This window comes from Caretta caretta, chromosome 1 (genome assembly GCF_965140235.1).
Source record: "Caretta caretta isolate rCarCar2 chromosome 1, rCarCar1.hap1, whole genome shotgun sequence".
NCBI classification, from domain to species: domain Eukaryota; kingdom Metazoa; phylum Chordata; order Testudines; family Cheloniidae; genus Caretta; species Caretta caretta.
Genome location: NC_134206.1, coordinates 223,650,655 through 223,674,142, shown reverse-complemented (window position 1 = coordinate 223,674,142; position 23,488 = coordinate 223,650,655). Strand labels below are relative to the sequence as shown.

Genomic DNA, 23,488 nt, shown 5'->3' with positions numbered 1-23,488 from the left:
GACCACAGTGCACCCTAAAGGCTCAAAAAGCAGACGACAAATAAAAAGAACACCAAATCTATTATTTTTACATAATCTCATGATTTTGGGTGAGCCTGATTCATGATTTTTTAACATTTGGGGTTTTTAACATTTTTCATGAAAGTGACTTGAAAGTGTCAATTTCACTCCTGTTTAAGGTCAGTTTGTAGTCTATTATTTGTAGTGAGGTAAACCCTAGCACCCCAGGTAGGTGCCCTAGTACAATGTTTCCAAAAGTTTAACTATCTATTTCAAGCTTGATGAACCACAAAAGAATGATCTTGATTTTTTTCTACAATTGTTTCAGTCCTTGTAGTCAAGAGTTAGTAACAGAGTTAGAATATACATTACAATTTTAAACCTAACCAATGTCCCTTAAGGGACTTGACACAAGATAGCCTAAGATGTTTGTATCAGAGCTGGGTGGGTCTAATATTTATTTATTTTTTTCTTTGTATAGGAATTAGATACAATGCTCCTGTCAGCTAATTTCTGTTATCTGTAAACCAAACAAACCAACCCCTAGAGTTTTCAGGTCCTCAGTAGCCCCTATAATCAAGGTTCAAGTCCCCCTTCCCAAAAATCTGAAATGGTGCCCCAGCAAGAAAGCCAGGCATTCAAGGCCTAATAGTCTTTTACATGGGCCAGTTCAGGATGAATTTAGAGCATGCTAAATTCCCATCCATCCCTAATGGTTTCCCTTCGCCTGGTGTGAGTACTGGAGACCAGACGGCTCCCGTCCCTTTCTGTCAGGCGTGGCTGCCCCCCCCCCCGCCTCCTTTTACTGAAAGCTGGAATGTAAGAGTAAGAAGTGAGATGATGATGATAATAATAATAATAGAAGAGGCAGGGAGGCGCTGCTCAGCCAGGAAGGCGAGGCAAGCGCAGCTGCAGCTCCAGCGCGCTCTTTCTCTCTCTCCCCTTGCTTCTGTCTTTGCTTCCCAAGTTCCAAGGCGATCCGAGAGCCAGGGAAGCCCGACAGAGGAGATCCATGCTCACGGTAGGGACAGACATCGCAACAGCCTACCCCAAATATCCCTGCGCTTTCCTTAAAGCGCCACTGCCTAGGGGGGCTCCCTGCGGCATGGCTCGGGGCACATGGGAAGAGGTGGAGCGAGGCGCGTACAGACTGCAGGGAGCCCGCTGCTTTGCATGAGGCGCGGCTGTGCGCGGGCGGGCGGGAGGAGGGGGCGCCCAGAGTTCATTCAGAGCCAGGGAGCGGAGCCGCTGCCGCCCCTCCGCCGCTTTTGTTGTCTTCGGATCAACGGGAAGCAGCCGCCGCCGCCGCCGCGCGTCTACTGCAGGTCGGCGCACGCTGATGCCAGCCCCGGGGCCAGAGACGGGAGCAGAACCCGGGCGGGGCGGGTCCGCAGCCTCTCCGCCTGCCTCTTCCCTTCGGGTAGGGGCGGGTGCGCGCGCAAAGGTTGCGCCCAGCGCTCCCTCCAGGAGGCAGAGCCAGGCAGGGCAACTCTTCCCCGCCACCTCCTGACTCAAAGCCGGATCTATAGTATCAGCGGCTGGAGGAGGAGGGAAGAGGTTTTGTGTGCCCCCACCCCCCGCCTTGCCTAGAGTTGCTTGTGATCGGGGAGGTGAGGGAAGCGTTTTGGAGCCGGGAATTGATCGGAAACGGTAACGAAGGTAACAGCCCGCTGGGAAACGGGGACAGTCCGGGTTTCAGCCCAGCAGAGACTTTTGCCTTTCGCCCCCCGCCGCGGGGAAAGCGAGGAGGACGGGAGTGAGAGCGCCTGGCTTGGGGTGGGGCTGCTTTGGGCAGCGGGGCGCGCCCGGGAGGGAAAGGTGCCGGGGCAACTCGGGTTGGGCTCCGTGTGGGAGCGAGGGCTGGGAGGACACAAACCGCAACCCAAGGACGCTGCTGACTTGCATAGTGGGTAAGCGTCGAGAGAGCCAGAGACACGCCCGGACTGGGGACTCGCGAGGGTGCTTCAAAGCCAATGGAAACGGGGGCTGTGCTGGTACCTGCCTCTCCATCGCACAGGAGTCTGTCCTAGGCTGGCTAGTGATCATCTCCAGCCCCCGCACGTGTAGTCGCTTGGGCTCCTCCTTGGGAGAGTGGAACATGAAGTGCAGACATATGAATGAGGACAGGAATGCCATGAGTGGATAGTCACACTCCGTTTCACAAGATTTGCTCTGGGGAGGAATAGAGACTTTGTGGGGCAGTGAGGAGACCCAGTGTGTGTGTTTTTTTTTTAAAGGTGCTTTTAAAATTGCAGGTTTCTTCCCCACCCCTTAATTTTTTTCTGCCTATCAGTCAGTACAAAGAACAGCATATAACATGCAGCTTGGATGCAACTATTTAGATTTTTAATACATGGGAGGAAGTGTAATTATGATCCCCACAAGCACTACTTCTGCTCACATTTTATTGCAACTAAGGTAGTTCCAGGAAACAGCATAGGTTTTTCAATATGAAGACATATCCTTAATTTTAAATTGGGGTCCTAACGGTTCCTAAATCTGAGATGATCTTCAATTTTTCAGGAACAAGAGGCATCTCTTTGTGCTGTGTTTGTATAGCACTTTGAAGATGCATGCTGAGAAACTAATTAAAGTGCTAACTTTTTTTGTGTAGTCATAATGAATTTGCCTCTGTGTCTTTAAAGGATTTAGCTAGAGAAGAGGAGCCGGAAATTATCAGATACAGCTTTATCTTTGTAATAATACATTGAACAGCTATTGCTCCATCCGATTGTTTTATAATCCCAGAAATTTGGTGAGCAGATTAGGCACATAAATTGATAACTAAGACTGTAATTTTGTGATAGCTGTAAAGGCTTTCTGTATACCCCAAATTTCACCCCAGTTCTGACATTTGAATTGGTGTTAAAACAAAAAGGAACTGAAGTATAAACAGACGCAAAAGGTATCAAACTTCATGAGTTTTTATGAGTTTTTCAATCAGAAATCACAAATTATGATATTCCCTTTGCAGACTAGTCAGTTTACTGCATTTGTCTGCACTCTTGATTCCTCAGCTCCACCCAAGTGGCTGAGCACGTTATTATTGATGTTACAGGCACATATCATTGTGGCTCTTTTATCTGAAGCTGTAGTGTCTGAAATGTAGCTAGCAGCTAATATAGATTGTTTGTTATTGCTAGAGGGGTAAAGCAATGTTCTTACTAAACAGGGAAATTGCTTCTCTGTGTGTGTGTCTATGTCTATATAATAGAGAGAGGACTCCTCTGTCATAGGGGTAATCATAGTGATTTCTTAGGTAAGGTTGCACTGAGATTTGCACTTAAAACTGGTCTAAATCCTTTCTCTAATATAATTTAGTGATTGAATTTAGTCTCGAAAATTGACAATAACTCTCCAGTGTTGCATGTTCTATGTAATAAGTTTTAGTAAGATACTTACCAATTTTTGTAGTAGCAAGGTTTGAAAATGCTCCCTTTTTGAAATTTTGCCGCGTTTTCTTTATATTTTTGGGCAGTGGGATGGGGGACTCCTTTAGTTGAACAACCATACTCCCCTCAAACTCCACACTTAACACTCCTGCATATTCAGATGATAGTTCAGCCAGACATATTTTTAAAACACAGTGGCTAAAAAGTTTTAATGAACACTTAAAAAACAAAACAAAAAAACATTGCGTAGATAGAATATGTGAGTCGGTCAAGGTGAATCTCTAGAGAGGCTGATAGGCTTGTAGAGAGGGCCAGGAGAGTTGTGGGTCTCTGACAACCAGGCCTTTAACTTGCATCTCTGCTACAGAGATCACTCTGCTGAAACCTCCTGTGATTTTTCAGAGGTCAGCCTTGGTCTGGCAGGCCTGTGGTAGCCCTTTGGGTTGGAACTCATCTGCAGGGCTTAATGACTATGAGGGAGGAAGACTATGTGTTGTGGGGAAAGAAGGGGTATGGATATGGGGGAATGAATAAGGTGCCATTGATGATGTGAGGTAGAGAGACAGAATTGGTTACTGCAGAAGAGTTGGGGAGCAGGAGCGAGCAGCAGAGCTCTTCCCTATCTCCCTGGTCCACTGGTCTCTAGATCTGCTGTAGAGCACAGTTCTCTGGTCGCAGCATGCAGTCTGGTCTCTCTAGTCACATGGATCTTCCACCTGCATTCCACATAGAAAATTATGTCCCCCCTTTATTTGTATATTTGCTTTAATGACCATTTATTTTCATCCATAAAAGGAAATGATCATGTAAATAAAGGGGAAAGATAATTTTCTATTTGGAATGGAAGTGAGGGAACCAGGCAACCAGCTGTGACTAGGGAGCTGGGCTCTGCGCGTGGGGCTGGGAAGTGGTGGGAGTGGGATCAGAGACACTGTCTCTGATTGATATCTGTTTGATACAATGCATTTTCAGTGCATATATTATTTGGCTATGTTGGACTTAGGGGAAACAGCAGGGAGATAGTTGAATATTCTGCATTCTGTTCACTGTGCTCTCTGCCTGAATTTGGACACACACATTTTTGATTAGCCAAAGAGTTTAAACATTTTAGGCACTGTGAATAAAATTGTCAACAGCACCAAAGTCACTTAGACTCAAGGGCTAGATCTACAAAGGGATTTATGCACTTCACTGCTACTTTACCCAATAGCCCAGTAGTTAGACACTCCCCCAGAATGTGGGACACCTGGGTTTAAATCCCTGCTCTGCCTGATATGGAGCAGGGACTGGAACTAGGGCAGGGATCAGTAGCCTTTGGCACCTGGCCCGTCAGGGTAAAGCTGCTGGTGGGCCAGGCCAGTTGGTTTAACTGGAGCATCCGCAGGCACAGAGCCCCGCAGCTCCCACTGGCCGTGGTTCGCCGTTCCCGGCCAGTGGGAGCTGCGGGGCTCTGTGCCTGCGGAGGCTCCAGATAAACTGGCCCGGCCCGCCAGTGGCTCTACCCTGAGGGTCCAGGTGCTAAAGGTTGCCGACCCTGAACTAGGGTGACCAGAGGTCCCAGTTTTATAGGGATAGTCCTGATATTCAGGGCTTTGTCTTATATAGCCACCTATTACCCCCCATACCTGTCCTGATTTTTCACACTTGCTATTTGATCACCTTCATTGGAACCCATGTGACTCCCCCTACCAGGCAATAGAGTCATTGGATCTCTCTCTGGTTACTGCCAGTCTCGCTATGTCATGTAAATGATGGTATTACATTCTGGCTCTATGGATTTTTGACCCAGTTCAGAAAAATGCTAAGCATGTGCTTATCTACAATGGGACTTAAGCACATGCTGAATCAGGGCTGTCGGAGTCTCACTGTAAGAACCAAGGTTTTGGCCCAGTGATGCCAGCCTTGCACTGGGTAGTATCTTATCCCATAAGAATGGAGGATCAGGGCCTTAGAAATTAGCTACACGATCATAGTGATGTTTTCACTCTGGCTTAGTCTGATCCCTCTTTGTGAGGGAACCTGAGCTGCTGTTTGGGCTATTGGGGCTCTGTCGCTGTGGACTCCGGCATAATTCCAACATGGCTTAATACATGGTAGCCACTTCAGGGCTAACTCTGGCCTTCAGACACATCTGGCACAGATTCATTTTCATTTTGCTATTAGAGGCAGTATTTATAACAGAGGGCATCTTCTGCCTTTTATTATATTACCCCTCCCCCAGTCTTTTTGTGTTTTGCCAAGCACGTAACTCCTCTTTTTTCTGACACCATCTGAGTTAGCATTTTATCCTGTTTCTACTTTTTTCAACAAATTCTTTTTCAAATTAGTGCTTCCAAATTGCTGATGACCCTTCAGAAAAGATAATAGCTACTGGGTGATGCCTTTATACAAAACATGGTATCAAAAATCATGTTTAACGGTGTCTCTGCACTGTAAATAGTGAACAGTATGTAATTAGTCTCCAATTGAGTAATTATGGGTGTGCTGGGAATTATTTTCTTTAATCATTGACTAAGTTTGTTTTATTAAAACACTTGGACACTATTGAAGGCTTGGCAAGAATTTCTGTAATCTGACTACAAGTATGTTCAAACATAATATAATTTTGTCTCTCTCTTGTTCACAAGATTCAACTGTACATACAATCGCCCGAATATACATGCATAGAATCGGGAATGCAAGTGGTGAATAATCACAAAAGGCTAGATTCTTCCATCCTTGATCACAGTGAGTAGCACCCTTACTCCTCCACAAGTTGTGCGGTCATACCTCACTCTTTTTATTTTTTACTTGCCAGGAATCAAAGCGGAATAACTAGGCCCGTAGGATGTGTAGTGTATTAGAGTCTTCTCCTGAATTGAACTTTATTTTTATTATGTATGCCTGATTCTGTCGTCCTTGTGTACACTGAGAAGTAGTTTATTCCTCAAGAAGTCCGATTTGAAGTTAATGGGACAACTTGCAGGATAAAGTACTACTCAGTGTGTGGAAGGGTGGTACTTACAGTTAGGAACCTCATTCAACATAGCACTTCACCATGTGCTGAAGTCCCACTGAAGTTAAGCAAGGGCTTAAGTGCTTTGCTGAAGCAAGGCTAAAATATATAGAACCAGATTCTGATACCCTCAGTTACATGAGGTAGTACCTTACGTCCAGCTCCTCAAAGGTATTTAGGTGCCTAACTTTCCATTGACTTCAAATATCTTTGAGGATCTGGGCCTTACTCCAGATTAGTCCTGTTGACTTCAGTAGGGCTATTTCAGGAATAAGGAACCAATCAACATGAGTAGGGGTATCAGAACCTGGCCAGTATTCAGACCCTGAAATAAAAGTGTCTTGATTTCCAGAGGTGTATGCCCACTTTTATTTAGGTAATTTACTATCGACTTAGAAGCCTGTCTTTAAGCACCCAGGTTTGTAAGTAGGAGCCTCTTGTTTTCTGGTAACCCAAGCTCCACTATAATTCTTTTATAAAGCTGTATTGCACAACAAATTTATCATTTATAGTGTCTTTAATATCAAATGTATACCTCAGCACTTTTAGAGAGTTCATCATAGCTACCCACCCTGATGTATGAAGTATAAATAATAAAAATTAAATAAAAGAAAAAGATACATTTTTGGATTAAAAAATCATGAAACATTTTCTATCCATATTAGTGTAAAATGCCATCTGACACCAAAATTAAATTTGGGACCAACTACATTGGCAGTGTCCTTTTGCTTTACCTGTCTTGACACAATTGCAAAGCCTTTCAGTAAAAGGAATGAAAGGTTCTTTACTTTCACTGTAGCATCTGTAAAAGAGTGCTGTAACCTCTGCTGAATACTGTTTGGTTAATTCCTACAATAGTCCTCCTTAGTGAATCCCAAGAGATTCCTATGTTATACCCAGACACTTGGGTCACTGTTTTTCCTTTCTCTGTTAGCGGAAGCACACCAACTGATAAAATGGTGTGCTGCAGAGTTGAATATATCGGAGGGTTAATAATGGGATACAGAGCCTCGGTTGGTAGTAGCTAAAATTTGATTCCATTTAATGGCTTCTTGGTGGCATATGTGAAATGAGTTGGTCTCAGTTCTCTTAATGCACAGCTGCCCATATCACAAAATCCAGGGCTGTAGTTGACTTTGACTGTAACTTCACTTTAGTGAAGAAGCCAAGGGGTGAATGACTACAGTGACAGCGTATGCCTATCCTCTTACTCTCTTGTATTTGTTTCTAGTTTAAAATATAGCATAGCTTATTATTAATAGGTTAGCCTTACTTACCAAGTAACATGGCAAGAAATGGAAGCTTTAGCAGCCAGCTTGGTTTTAGTGACCTGGAGCCAGTCTAATATTATACTGTAATGAGCTGTTACAGCTGTCTCTACTAATGCTACAAGATGACAATGAGGTGCAGATACCATGGAGATGGGTGCAGTATAAATATTCAAATAGAAAAGACTGCACTTTTCACAGGTACGGTGAATGTTGGTATTACAGCAAACTGTTCTCCACAGACATTGTAGTCACAAGTGTTGCTCCAGCATATTTGGTTCCAGTTATGTAATTCCCCATCTTCACATATTTCTTGGAAGTACCAGCAACCTCATGTCTCTTACAGAAAGCAGAGTGTAGTTTCTAATTTTCTGTTGTCTTCTGGCATTCAGACAGTGGCAGAAGGGAGAAAATGAATCATCCTTTCTACCCGTTTTGGGATGGAACATCTGTAATTGTGCACCCTGAGCTCTGCTCCAAGCTACACTTGTAAATCTCAGGTCATTCTGTAGTGGAGGGTTTTGTTTCAATCTTCAGAAGCACCTCACTTTAAGCACTTCCACAGGTTTTGGCAAGCCTTTAAGAAACTACAACAGGACTAATATTTTTGTGGCTGACTTCTTTACTGCTTCCAAGTGCTGATTTGAAATGGAGGGCATCCTCCTCATCCTACAGGCTGACTTTCCTTGGGCCTTACAATACTTGGGTTGAAATCTTGCCTTGGTTGAAGTCATTGCAAAACTCCCATTGATTTCACAGTAGCCAGGATTTCACCCTGGACTTGTTCATGCATTTGTGGAATCGCTGTTTTTAGCCACATAACTCAAGCACCAGTCAATGAGTTTCACAGGTCATGCATTGAATTGTTGGTTTTTGGATTAAAAAATCATGAAACATTTTGGCACTTTATAAGCCAGTCTCTGCTCAGCTACCTAATTTATCGTTATTGAACCATTATTGAATGTAATTGATGTGAAGTGCCCAAGTGCCTTGTTATCCAGCACATTCATGAAATGATTGAGGGTGTGTTGATCTCCAGACAGTGAGTGAGGCCGTCATCCTGGAATAATACTCTTTGTCTACCACAGGAAACCTGATGCCTCAATTGATTGTCTCTGTCCAAATTTGTAAACTGGAGGTGACAGAAGAATACCTTCGGTTTTCCTTTGCTGAGAACTGTTGCAACCTGACTACTTTTACCTCCGGGCTTGTGGGCAGCAGAGAAATGGGATGTCTGCTTTTCTGGCAGATTCTGTGGTATTCACACACAACCACAGACACTGATAGCTCTGCAGTCTAGTGCTGGAGCCAATATATTCCCCTATGGACAAAACCACTTAATTACCAGCTTCAGTTATCTTTGGGAGAAATCTATGATTTTGGCTACTTTACTTGTCATTTCATGCCTTTTTCTGCATGCATTCTTCCTTTGTGGATTTGCTTGCACTTCTCTATAGAATTCATCAGCTTGCCATCTTCAGGAAGAAATTAAAATAAGCCTCTAGTCTGGTCAGGGCTTTGGCATAAGATGGGACTGTCTACTGCAGGTCATCTGCTCTAATTGCTGATTGCCTTTTTCTATACTTGTTACTCTGCGGCAAATTTGTCTGAGGTGATTGCCTTGCTTGGAACCTGTTGCATTCTGAGTATGTCTTCGCTTTCATCTGGAATAAGCATGTTTGGTTTGGGTTTTTTTGTTTTTAAACCAGACATATCAGGACATTTATGCTCTGTCCTGACAGACACCTTGGTCAAATTCTGCGTATGTCTTTGCTTTCATCTGGAATAAGCATGTGTTTGTTTTGGGTTTTTGTTTTATTTTTTGAAACCAGAGATACCAGGACATTTATGCTCTGTCCTGACAGACACCTTACTCAAATTCTGCAGAGCCTGTCAACTCAGTGGCAAATATTTGGGGCCCCAAATTGCCACCATACCCAACTCAAGTTCTGGGGAATTTCTCCACATACTGTCAAATACCTTCCCCCCTCCCCCCAAATAAATAAATACCTAAATGTCCTAGAGTTATTCCAGTTTTGGCCCTAAAGTCTCAGGTCATGATGAGGATCCGGATGATCTGTTAACTTGATGGTGTGCATCACATATTGATACAGACAGTGGTCCCAGTTTACTGCCTGTCATTTCTAGCATTTCATCTCCTTCATCCACTTCTTCCATCACCAGGCTGACAGAAGAGTTGAGAGGTTTAATTGCACCCATAAAGAAGGATTGACTTCTCATCTGAGCCACAGGCTCATCCCTTCTATTTGGCACTTCACTGACCCTTCTCTACCTCCATAAGTCTATGCATAGTACTAACATGCATTCTCTTGCCTCCTTTATGCTTGGAAGGGAATTTAACTGCCCCGTTCTTATGTTGCCTTGGCATGGGGCAGTTAAAGTGTATTATTCTTGTATGCATACATAATTGAATTCCCTAAAGTGTTTGTAAATTACAGGGGCCAAGTTAGCATACTATACGGGGAGCAGAAACTGGCTTCAGAATGGTCTGGGCCTTTGAAGGTCTGGCAGTGTTTCTACTGAGTGACCACAGCAGACGATACACAACTTGTATGCAAGTGATTCCTGATCTGTTGGCTACAGCACCATTCACTCTGTCAGCTGAAAGCTTGATGCTGAGGACACTTGGGTGAGTCCTTGCAGAACTCCCACAGTCATTGGAAGGCCCTGATTGGGCATCACTTGCCACTTCCAAACTTGTTACAGAGGACTTCATACACTCTTCTTGGGCTCAGACAAGACCAGCTCTATATCAGGGCGATACGACAATGACACCTGAAAACCAGGGAGACATTGGACTCTACTAAGAGTAACAAAATTGTTTATCTTTGTGGTTGGTTTAAAATAATGTTTAGTGTGCCTTTAATTCTCAAGCAGTGCAAAGTTCATATGGACAAGATGTGGAAGTTTCAACAGCCACCTTTATTTTAGTAACTAGTAAACATTTAAATAGCAGCATATCTCAGTGGCCGTCTCTTTCCCAGTGCTATAGTTCCCGAGGTCAGGATTAAGGCACGTAGGCAGGTAAGACTGTCACTGTCTGTGCTTTGCATAATGACAGGTTTCAGAGTAACAGCCGTGTTAGTCTGTATTCGCAAAAAGAAAAGGAGTACTTGTGGCACCTTAGAGACTAACCAATTTATTTGAGCATAAGCTTTTGTGAGCTACAGCTCACTTCATCGGATGCATACTGTGGAAATGCAGTATGCATCCGATGAAGTGAGCTGTAGCTCACGGAAGCTTATGCTCAAATAAATTGGTTAGTCTCTAAGGTGCCACAAGTACTCCTTTTCTTTTTACTGTCTGTGCTGTACCATTTAAGTGGAATAAATAAAAAACTTTAGTCTCTAGGGTGTCTTTTTAGTTATCCTTAAATTCACTTTAAAATTATATTATAACACCACAAAAATATTCTGAAACACGTCTTCCCAGCACTGATAATAGCCCAGTACTTATTTATGGAAGAATCCTAGCCTTTACATGGAACAATACCCGCAGTTCTTTTAAAAACAAATATTCTGCTGTTCAATAACATTTAATTTCCATGGCAACTTATGCATCTTGTGCTGCTGAAAGCTGTCAGATACAGACCCCTTTCTTAAAGGAACTCACCTCACTGTTATCTTATCCAGTGTTCAAATATCCACAATATTTTAAAAGAAAAAAAATCTTTAAATAAATGACTTGTCCAGGGTCAGCCTGGATTTCTGATTTGATTGTCAACAAGAAAATGAGCCTGCAACTATTTTGTAGCCAAAATATTTTTTTTCTTTTTCATACATTTGTACTACATGTAAGACTGGCTTGGATGTTTTGGGGGGCTATGGGACATACGGTATATTTCCTTTGGCTGAGTTGACTTGTTGGAGCTGGTCCTGAAGCCTACTAGTGTTCCTCATTTCAATGCAAGATTCTCCCAGACTTGCTATCTTGATGGGTATACTCTGAGTGGAGGGGAGGCTGACCTTTGGCATTATGGATTCAGGGTTGTCAGTTCACTTGATGGGAATGCACTATGTGGCCATTGCCACTTCCCCTTGTGTGTGTAAGCAGTGACACAGCAGTGTTTGAATTTGTGGTAGTTCTTTTTTTCTGTGTTTTTTTTTTTTTTAAATTGTGTTATTGCTAAAGAGACGGGGCCATAATGTGTTCTACATGGCAGAGCCAATGTTCACTGGGACCTAGAGCAGTAAGGGGAGAATGCACAGTTTGAACCAAGGTTGCAACAAAGGTAGTAGCTGGGTATGAGAAGAGCGGGCTACCCGGCTGTTTCTTAGTGCTTGAAACCTTGCCTTGAGTTCAGGCAGGAGGAAGACTCCTAGATGTTGTGTGGTTTCCCTCAATGGAAAAGCTGATGATCTGATTTAACCAGTACTTAAAAATCCTGGCTGCATGGAGTATTCAGCATGGAAAAGCTACAGCTGAAAATAAAAACTCGCCTTCAGCATCATGCCTGTAAATGCCAGTGAACAGCAAGTGGGGTCCCAAAAAGGCACTTGGAGTTGAGTGTATGTGCAATTAAGCCATGGGCATGTTTCTTAAATGCAGAATGAGTATAACTGGCTAAGTGTCAGAGGAGGAGTTTGAGAAAAGTAGCAGCCTGGTGGGCAAATTTTCCTCCTCTTTTGCTCTTTGGTGCCATTTATGAGGAAACAGAGAGGAAAGGAGGTCATTCTTCACTTTCAGCCACAAGCCTGACCATCTCTCTCTTCCCCTTCTCAAATACCCTCACTGACCTCCTTTCTCTCTTCATAACCAGTTCAAGTTCCCTGTCTTGACCTGAAAGGCTCTGCACAAATCCACCCTACATGCCCATCTTCTCCCACTCACTACATGCTACCCAAGCTCTTCTGACTGTGCTTATTGTTTACTTCACCCATTTGGGTATTTTTGTGACAACTTTGCTGTCTGTCACACTACCAATTAATGTTTGCCAATCTCTCTTCTCCTCCCACTCACTTCTGAAAGTTAAGCTACTCTGCAAAGAAATCGTGCTATCAGGACTGCTCTTCACTTTGAATTAATTCTGTGCCTCTTTGTGTACTCCTGTGATTTTAGATGTTAGGCCTTTTGATATGGTTTGCTGCTCTTTTCATTCATGGTTTTTATTTGCATATTGCACAGCTGCTTACACTAACAGCCTTTATATAAATAATCATTTGAATAATAAAATTGGTCCCAGTGGTCAGAGCTCCCAGGATATTGAAGTGCAGTTTAGTAGTTTGTTGGATGGCTAGAGAGTAAATGTTGGCTCTTCAGATTGGGGTTTTGATTGTTCCAAGCTAACAGAAAATAGGATTCTTCTAAGCATCATGCATACGGTACGAGTTCTTTTGTTATTTAAGGATTTTTAATGTAATTTTTTTTCTTCTCCAGTTCTTTGTACAGGTCTTCACAACTACAGGATTGTCTCAAAGGGTGGCTACTTGACTGCACTATGTTCTAGAAGGCTTTATATAAATTCCACTTGTTGATGTAGTGCTAATTCCTTGCATTTGTAGATCAATAGGATGCTTCCATACACACCTTTTTGTGAAATATGTATCTGACAAATGCAATCCTCTGCCATGCCCATCCGCAGCTCTGAAATAATAATTGCTCTTACATGGTGTTTTCTATCCAAGATGCTCTGAATTCTTCGAAAGTGGTTTTCTTGATAACTGATACCTAAAGGGCATGATTTTTCCACTGCGTTGTATTGCGTATAATCATTAGCATATGTGCAGAATTGGTGTAAAAATGCAGGCAAACCAGAATTCTCCACTTCCATGGGAGGTAACATTTCACACCCACTTTGCTCATATGTAAATGACTGCAGAAGGTGCAGTGAGAATCAGGAACAGAATCTACATCCAGGGTTTTATATAACTTTATATTTCCATTGTCAAAAGGACAAAACCTGGTGGCTTATCTTCCAAATAGGAAATATGGCACCCATAAATCTTACTGTTAAAAAACTAGCAGCAACAAAGATTCATGCCTGCTTCATAGTCTCTCTCCTCTTAGTGCAGCACAGTCGCTGAAAGATTTAGATTTCCAAGTGAATTCACTTCTGTTGTCCCACCTGAATAGTTGTCTAAAGGTATTTTACCAGACCAGCTCAAGGCAAGCTTGTCAACATCAATTCAATCTGTAATGTGAGTGGCTATGCAAAGATGTCTTCATTATTCCCTCTTTATGGCAAATAATAAAATGTAGAACATCACAAAGAGAAAACATCTGTACAATGTTGCATTTACCTGACCTGATCCTCTTTTCTTTTTCAAGGCAGATTTAGACGGAACCTGACTGTAGAATAAGAGCTAGAAAACAGTGTCCATTTTTGTTTCATCTGTCTGCCTGTTCAGAAGTCTGCTCTGAATGGGTGGTCAGATGTAAGCTAACAACTTTTTTGATGGAATCCCTTTGCTTTTTGTATTTTGTGCCCTCCTCCATCGCTGTTGATTGCATGTCTTTAGTGTACACTGCAAATACATCTTCACAGTAGTGTTTGCAACAGAATGTTCAATTTAGTGTTTTGAGTAGAAGCAACAAAATTCCATTAGGAGATTCCCTTGAAGAAACATGAATACAAGAACAAAATTTGAGTTCCTCTGTTGGGCCAGAGATGTCCTGCATGATCTTGTGGATGGATGTATTGTGTCGTCTGTCAGGGTATTTATATCCTGCACTTACGAGTTGAAGATCTCAATGATCTTGTAGGGTTTTTACATTTCCGGCTTATACGATCCTTCTTGGATATTCTGTATCATTTATCCTCTTCTTTTGCTATCCATATAACACTATTGGCATTATCGGCCTTCCGTAGTGGAGGTAGCATAGCAGAGGAAAAAAATGATACTCCTGCATACAGCTACAGGAAGGTGAGGTTTACTAAAAGCAGGATAGACCTCAGGCTGCTGTGAAGATACAGAAAGCTACCAGTGTCTCCTACAGAGGATGCAAACAAGTAAACAACTGCCTCCACTTTGCAAATGTGTCTTCAGCTTCAGTGTAAGCAATTAACATTCGTCTCTGAAGAGGATGAATGCAGGGATGCAGAAAGTTCACGGATACTCTAAGGAGAAATGTTAAACGTATATATGATTATTCCCTTCAGTAGCAATGGCTTGTTCTGTTTCACTGTAATAAGGCATGCATGGCCAGGTGGTAGAAGGAAATCTGTTAAGTCTGACTTGGTATATATACATTGCAGTAGCACAGCTATAGCACTCTATCTCCAGTGTTACTCTTGTGGGAATTCTGTGCCAAAAAGTTAAAAATTCTGTGCACAGTATTTTAAAAATGTTCAAATTTCTGCATTTTATTTCTCAAAATAACACAACATAATCATGCCAGTTTCAATTATTATGGTAATTTATTTAAAAATACCTGTCAGCAAGTATGTCTGTAACAATACAGACAACAAAAAAGATTCAGGAAATGATTTTGACAAATAGATTCCTTACTAGGCATATTAATACTGAATTCTGAGTAATAATTCATTTAAACTATCCCTGACTTACCCAAGCCTTTGCACTGCTTCTGAAGGGTGTGGGACATACAATACAGAAATGTATGTCCCGCACCCCTCAGAAGCAGTGCAAAGGCTTGGGTAAGTCGGTGGTAATGGAGGGGCTGAGGGAGAGGGAAGTAATTAATGGGAAGGAGCCTGGGAGGGAACCTGGATTGTTGGGTGTGGATAGGAGAAGTAAAAAGAAAAGGAGTACTTGTGGCACCTTAGAGACTAACCAATTTATTTGAGCATGAGCTTTCGTGAGCTACAGCTCACTTCATCAGATGTATACCGTCGGGGAGGGATTGTTAGGGAGTTGGGGAACCTCCTCCAGGCAGATCCTGGCTGACCCTTAGCCTCTCCCATTCAGTCAGGTACGTCTGCACATGTCCCCATGTGGCCCCTGCACCTTCACTCCCCTCTGTCCACATGCGCCCCTGCACCCCCATTCAGCCAGGCATGGCTGCCCCTGTCCCAATATGTCCCTGCATCCCCCACTCTCCTGTCACAATGTGGCCTTGCACCCCCACTCCCAATTCAGGCCCTGGCTCAATGTTGTCACCCGTTTAGCTCCTGTGCCCCTGCCCCAGTCTGACCCCCGCCTCACTAACCGTTATGACCCCCAGTCTGTGTGACGCCCCAGCAGCCCTGTGAGCCCTGCTCTGTCCTTCACCCACCCCACCCCCATATCCTGTGTCTCCTCACATGGCCCTGCAGGTAGGGCACTATGAGGAAGGCAGCCTCTGCCTGGTCTGTCCCCGCGGCTGGCTGCTCCAGCCTGTGAGCCAGCTGCCTTGTCTGCTTGTGCCACATCAGCCCCTGGTGGGTGAAAGGTGTAATTGCAGCGTGACCTCTCTCATGGTTTCCCTTTGCCTCAGCTTCGGAATCACTTATTCTGCGGGGGTGAAAAATCTCTGGGGGACATTAATTCTGCACTTGCGCAGTGGAGCAGAATTCTCCCAGGAGTACAGTGTGTAGACATTTCTTGTGTTGACAGAAGGGGTTTTTCGGTTGATATAGTTAATTCACTTCGCTGAGAATTCTTCCATCAACCTGGATGCATCTACACTGCGGGTTAGGTCAGCCTAACTATGGTGCTCAGAGTGCAAATTTTTTCACAGCCCTGAGCAATGTAGCTAGGTTGATCTAATTTCTAGGTGTACAAGACCAGGTGTCAGTGATGATGGCTTGATGCAGCACTATACTTAATTCCTGTGGTCATCTTCCTGTGACAACCCTCTGTGGACTTGGAAGCAAGTAGTCACTGTATTCCTTTGTATGGGAAAGCTCAGTAAATCTCAGGTCGATTCAGATGAAGTGGCATGTAGCAGATACACGTTATATGCCAGCAGATACGTATTGTGGAGGCTCTATATACAGCACTATGTGATATTTCTGGTACTAATGAAATTGGTTTTTATTTTTACCCTTTTCTAACAGAGCACATGTGAAAACCTCTAGTTTTCGTTCCTATAGTTCAGGAATGAACAGTTGCCAAAAAGTGACGTATTGTTCTTCCTCTTTGTTCCTGCTGTTTGGAAGACATAAGAATTGTCTGAAACTCTTTGGTGTCTTTATTTCAAGAGTCCTGTATTTTTGTCCTTTGCTCTTGGTCCAGTTTTTAGAACTCTAGCCTGGAACTTGGTATACTTGGGTTCTGTTTCCTGCTCTGTCACAGACTATGGCTATGTCTACACTAAAAACTTACATCGCTCAGGGTGTGAAAAAACAGAGCGATGTAGTTATATTGACTGAACTCCCAGAGCAGACAGTGCTATGTCGATGGGAAAGCTTCTCCCACCGACATAACTACGGCCTCTTGTGGAAGTGGATTAGCTATGCCAATGGGTGAAGTTCTCCCATTGACATAGTAGCATCTTCCCGAAGGTGCGACAGTGGTACGGCTGCAGTGCTGTCTGTGTAGACAAGCTCTGCATCTGTGACTTTGGGCAGATCACTTAATGTCAGACTTCCTCCGTTCTCCATCCGTAAACGGCGATACAATTTTAGTACTTCCCTACCTCACAGGAGTGTCGTGAGGCTAAATATGGTGAAGATTGTGAGGCACTCAGATGCTATATTAATAGGTACCATATAATTACCTAAGAGAGGTCCCCAGTTGGTCTGATATTTTGTGCATTGGTGGTAGAGAATTAGGTTTTCCTAATTCAGTGCTGCCCTCTGCATGCAGCAATGTTTTAACTAGATGGATCACAAACTGATCTTCAGACCGCCAGTGGCTTGGTCAATGCTGGTGGTCTAAGGTGACCAGACGACCCGATTTTAATCCATTTGTCCCGCGTCCCGACCGCACGTCGGTCAGGACGCCCTTTGTCTCGATATCGGGGATGGACCACTCACCATCACAGCCAAAGTCCCGGGGCTGGTGTGGCAGCGCTTCCTGGGGCAGCTCCTGGTGCCCGCCTGCCGGCAGGAGCCTACAGTGCAGGCGGCCCCTGGGCACAGAGGCGGAGGGGGTTTCCGTGTGCTGCACCGGCTCCTTCCTGCCCAGTCAGAGCTGTGGGGGTGCAGCTTGCAGGCGTTGGCAGCGGGCAGAGAGCCCTCCACCCCCCCACCTGACCCAACCCTAGGAGCCAGAGGGACCTGCCAGATGCTTCCTGGGAGCCACCCCAGGTAAGCACCGCTGGGACTCCCCGCCTCGCCCCCCGGCAGGTCCCTCTGGCTCTTAAGGTCGTGGCGGGAGGGACAGGAGGCTCTCTGTGCGCTGCCAGCACCTGCAAGCCCCGCTCTGCGGGTCCGGCAGCTGCCATTGGCGCTTTTCCCAGCCAATGGGAGCCACGGAGCTGGCGCTTGTGGCAGGTGCAGCACGTGGACAGTCTGGAGACCCCCTCGCCTCTCTGACCCTAGGAGCCAGAGACCTCCTAGCAGGGCTGGTGAGTGGCCAGGGAAGGGGGCAGGGTGTGATAGAGTGAGTGTCTGGGAGGTGTATGTGCGGTGCTGGGGAGTGATGGTGTGGAGGGTGCTGGGCAGTGGGAGAGGTTTGTGTGTTTTGGGGTGGTAGGCAGTGGGATCCTGTTGGGGGGTGCTGGGCAATGCGGGAGATCTTTGTGTGTCAGGGCAGTGGGGGTCTGTGTGGGGCATTGTTTAGTTGTGGTGGTGGGGCTGTGGGGAAGGGCCCTGATGGGGCTGTGAGGAGGGAGGGAGGAGAAACCTGTGCCCCTGGCCCCATGGCTTTTGCTGGGGGCTGGAGCTGGGATCTTGAGTCCTTGCCCCGTGGATTGTGGTGCGGGCTGCAGCAGGGGCCGTACACCTCTCTTGCAGCTTCCTGGGGCTGTGTCCGTCCCTCCCCCCCCCACTCCCCCGCTCGCCCAATGTGTCCTGATATTTCACTCTTGCAATCTGGTCACCCTGTGGTGTTCTTCAGAATGGAATGTTTTGAAATGGGGTGTTTGGAGGGAAGGTAAAGATTCTTCTCTTGCAAACTGAGCTGCAGAATGAGAGAGAGAGGATTCCTGTTCCAGGTATTGCTTACAGAATACCAAAAAGTATCTAGAATGGCAGCACTTAGGAACTGTGTGAGATGAAATGTGGGACACTTTGTCTCTTTAAAACTCCAAAGGAACCCTTTCGGCAGAATGTGATTATCCAATATGGATTTTGGCCTGGACAGCTGGGTTATAACATGCCTACTGTGCACAATGGTCACTGCCATGAGATTTTTAACAACAACAAAATGGGTAGGACATCAATTTTACATCTCATCTAAAAATACTATTTCAAGCAACATGGTGCTTCTCAATATCATCTTGAATGTTTGCCACATGCAAGACCTTGTTACCCTTCAGGCTCCACCATTTTTATGTTAATGTCAATTAACCTTTAAAAGCATCTGAGTGTCCTTTCAACATGTAATGTCTGTGGTGAAAACATGTTTAAAATATAATGGGAAAAATGAGAACCTGAATCATGTTGCTTTAAGCTTAACAACTATATTATTTATTGGTAATTCTTGTGGTAGCACCTTACATGTGCTACATGCTGTACAAATGTACAGGGTTACACGGTCCTCACTCCAATTATTTTATAATCTGTAAGGACAAAAAACGGTGGGAAGAAAGATATGCAGAGTTGTCAGGGTGGTGATAGCCAACCATATTGATAGTTCAGGTGTTTGTTTGTTTGTTTGTTTTTTCTTTAAGATAGTCAATTCAATATTTTATTTACATTATAAAAACATAGGCCCAGATTCAATGGCTTCCATGGGCATTAGCACCTAAATACTTCTGAGGATCTGGGCCTTACAGGCTCTTTGGTACGGGGTTGAAGAGAGGGAGACAAATAGTAGGAAAGAGAGTGTGTGTTGAGAAAGAGGGGAGAGGGAAGGAGGGACCGTGAAATGAAAAATGTAAAGCCAGGATATTGAGGTTGAGTATCAGAAAGGTCAAAGTGGTAGGAGAGGGGCAAGGGGAAGAAGGATGATAACCAATGCTGTGTTGCAGGAGGAGAAAAATTAGGGATATCCAGAGTCTAGGTTTCACAGTTGAATGGATGATGATGATGTCAGTGGCTGTGAGGACTCCTTTTGGTTGCTGATGTGTGGCATGGGAGACAGAAAGCTGCTGGGCCTGATGCTCTGGGTGGGTCCTTCTGGATCTGATGGTGAGGTGGTTTGGGACTGGAAGATCCTGGTTTACCCTCTGCACCCTTAACTATAGCTGGCATTAGCTGCATTGATCCTCAATCTGTGTCTATAAACATTAACTTTACTTGACATGCAATCTTTCATTTTCTAGTTCAGGCTGTTTATTCTGTGAGTATAGTAACAGCTATTAACTTTTCCTAGACTACACCCATTTGGTTAGCTCAAAAATTTGGGCTTTGCTGTTGGTTTACTATAACTTCCTGTTAGTAAACTCTGCCAGAGGTGAAGTTGTAATATGCAAAAACGACATTTTGAGTCAATGTGGATTTCCTATGGTTTATATCACCATAGTGACATTTCTGTGGTTTGGAGAGAAATAACTGTAAACGTTGCTGTTGCCCTTAAAAACTATAAAATAAATATATATCTGTATCTGTAGAACTATTTACTGAGGAAGTGAACAGCTGAATGTCAAGGGTAGTTAGATAAATCTGGAAAAAAATGCACCATAAACTAGATTTCAGTTCAGCAAAATCATTTATATCAAGACAGCTTTTTCTAATGATGGTCTGGGAAGTTGTCACCAGAAAAGAAATGCATTCGTCATTCTTGTGTCTCAGGATTTCATATATTGGTTAAAGCTTATCGTCTTAGCTGTAAGGCTATTCAGCGGTTAGAGTGGTTTCCCTGAGAAACACTGTTGGTGTGCATGTGTCTCTCACTGTCACAACAGTTGGATAGTTTTACAAGGGAATAATTATGGACTTGGCTATGTTACTGTGGGGACAGATATTAGCTTGACATGTTGGGTAGAGTGTATGTAGATTTCATAGAGAAAATAATCTGCTAGGGACCATTTGATTAGTAAATTTGAGCCTCGTAATTTTTGTGGGAAAAGTGTCCATGCTCAAATGTGCTGTAACTCTTGAAGAAAGCCAATCATGGATTTTAATTGAATGCATCATAACTGGCTGGATAAATACAGGAAGCAAATTAGCACCTGGAGAGTAGAAATGTTCTAATGATCCTGTTTGGGACTTAAAGATGTGTCATCAAGAGGCAAACTCTGATTGCTTTGCTCAGGCTGCATGGTGCCTTACTTTATGAGTAGTTCCACTGTCATTAATGTCAATGTAAATATTTGCTGCAGTAGGATTACTGGTAGAGGAAGATACTACTCAACCGGAGCAGGGATATTTGAATCTGAGCCTTAAATATTACATTTTTAGTTATGGTTCTTATAATCTGTTACTGACTCAACAGAATACATTGTGTAATGCCTGTGTAACTGTTGCTACAGCACAGGAGGTAACAGAGACCATATATTGGTGAGTGGTCAAGGTTTGATCACAAGCCCAGAATCCTTGTGATGGGAAGAAATGCATAAGCTTAGTTGGTGCTACGTATTTTCTTGTTTTCTCTTTGAAACGTCACTGGATGGTCCAGCCTCCAAGATCCAGAAGAGTTTGCCCCAATGAATGGTGGAGAATCTTATCTATAGCATCAAAATAAATTTAAATCCTACCCTGTTTTGTCCCTCCAAGTTGGTTCAAATAGCATAATTATGACTGGCCTGTTAACTTCACTAGCAGTACAATCTGCTCTGGGACCTGGTTTGCGACTGACCTTTTAACATGAGAGCTGCTTGGATCTGGGGATCGGGGAGCTGGGTGGTTTATTGAAGTGGCTTTCTGCCTAAGGAGAATGATTTTTTTTCAGCAGTCCTCTTGGGTGCATCATGCCCAAGTGTCTTCAGGGAAGCAAGAGTAGAGAGAGGGAATAGGATCATGTTCCCATTGAGGAAAGTGTCAAGGAACTATAGAGAGGTGAGTGAAAACCACGGGATGGAACTTGGTTGATCATTCCCTGAAGTGTACTATGTGTCATGGTTCAGTGAGAGAGAAAGAAACTAGTGTTTAGTTTCCTAGCCCATAAAGAGAGAATAAAATACACTGCCATAATAATATGTAGAATAGAATTGAAATCACTGGTCTCTGGAGGAGAGAGAGAGATTACAGCGCATGGATGTCACATCACATTGGTGGCTTTTCTAGCCTCCATATTTGTAACAAAGCTGATTGCAGTGTGTTTAGTGGTGGAAACTATGTGAGTCTTCCAAAGCTATTAGATACACTTGTACACATCAGTATGTATTGGACCGCTGCAGAAGATTGTTGCAAGAGTAGAAGGTTATAAAAAAGTGGCAAAGTGATCCATAATTTCTCTTTTGTTATCACATGGTCTTAGTGGAAACCTCTAAAAACACCAGAACATGACCATTAGGTGTTACAAAGCTCCTTGTTAGTGCGTACTACTCATATGTACAGAACCATGATTAATATGGGTTCTGGAGCTTGTGAGGCCCACACATGACCCCCTGTCATAAATATAAAGGGAAAGGTAAACCCCTTTAAAATCCCTCCTGGCCAGAGGAAAAATCCTCTCACCTGTAAAGGGTTAAGAAGCTAAAGGTAACCTCACTGGCACCTGACCAAAATGACCAATGAGGAGACAAGATACTTTCAAAAGCTGGGAGGAGGGAGAGAAACAAAGGGTCTGGGTCTGCCTATATGCTGCTTTTGCCGGGGATAGACCAGGAATGGAGTCTTAGAACTTTTAGTAAATAATCTAGCTAGGTATGTGTTAGATTATGATTTCTTTAAATGGCTGAGAAAAGAATTGTGCTGAATAGAATGACTATCTCTGTCTGTGTCTTTTTTGTAACTTAAGGTTTTGCCTAGAGGGATTCTCTATGTTTTGAATACCCTGTAAGGTATCTACCATCCTGATTTTACAGGGGTGATTCCTTTACTTCTATTTACTTCTATTTCTATTAAAAGTCTTCTTGTAAGAAAACTGAATGCTTTTTCATTGTTCTCAGATCCAAGGGTTTGGGTCCGTGATCACCTATGCAAATTGGTGAGGATTTTTACCAAACCTTTCCCAGGAAGTGGGGTGCAAGGGTTGGGAGGATTTTGGGGGGAAAGACGTGTCCAAACTACGTTTCCCAGTAAACCCAGTTAGAGTTTGGTGTTGGTAGTGGTTATTCCAAGGACAAAGGATAAAATTAATTTGTACTTTAGGGAAGTTTTAACCTAAGCTGGTGAAAGTAAGCTTAGGAGGTTTTCATGCAGGTCCCCGCATCTGTACCCTAGAGTTCAGAGTGGGGGAGGAACCTTGACACCCTCTTCCCCACTTTATAACCCCTTTCAGTTTTCTAGGATAATATATTATATTATATTTTATTTTACAAATAACAGGTCAGATCTTCCGATGATGTAAATTAGTGCATAGGAGGTACACTGTTTTACATCAGATGAGGATCTCATGCGTGTTACAATGTGGTTTAAAAATAAAAAAAATGACAGTGGCAGAGCACTTGTGTGCAACTTTACAAAAACCAAACTTGTGTGCTGAGGAAGAAAATCTTTTAGGGAAGGAAACAAATGTGTGTCTGTATGTAGGAGTTTGTCACTTCATAATTGTAAAGAGACTTTTCACTCCTTAGTGGATAAACAATGTCCTTTCTAAACTCATGAATTTGATCAAAGTTAATACAACTAGTCCTTCAAAAGCTATGATTGTGTAGGTAGAATTTTACTTGCTTTCCATAGTTCCTGTGTTATGAGTTGGTCTTGCAAAATGGTTGGTTTGTTTTCAGAAGTACTCAAAAAAAGGGATATGTGATATGCCAGTAACCTGCATTCCTATTGC

General features: G+C 43.5%; 1 protein-coding gene across 8 annotated transcripts in view; it reads left to right on the top strand.

The window, feature by feature from the left end:
• Positions 1 to 852: 852 nt before the first annotated feature.
• FAR2 (fatty acyl-CoA reductase 2) overlaps positions 853 to 23,488 on the top strand; it is a 225,639-nt gene continuing 203,003 nt past the window's right edge. Inside the window, exons 1-2 of one of the 8 annotated variants that reach the window (XM_048823966.2) lie at positions 900 to 1,021; positions 6,020 to 6,119. In XM_048823966.2, the coding sequence (XP_048679923.1) occupies positions 1,013 to 1,021; positions 6,020 to 6,119 (109 nt within the window). In that variant the 5' untranslated portion in view covers positions 900 to 1,012. The other 7 variants (XM_048823987.2, XM_048823998.2, XM_048823978.2 and 4 more) reach the window with 7 other exon arrangements.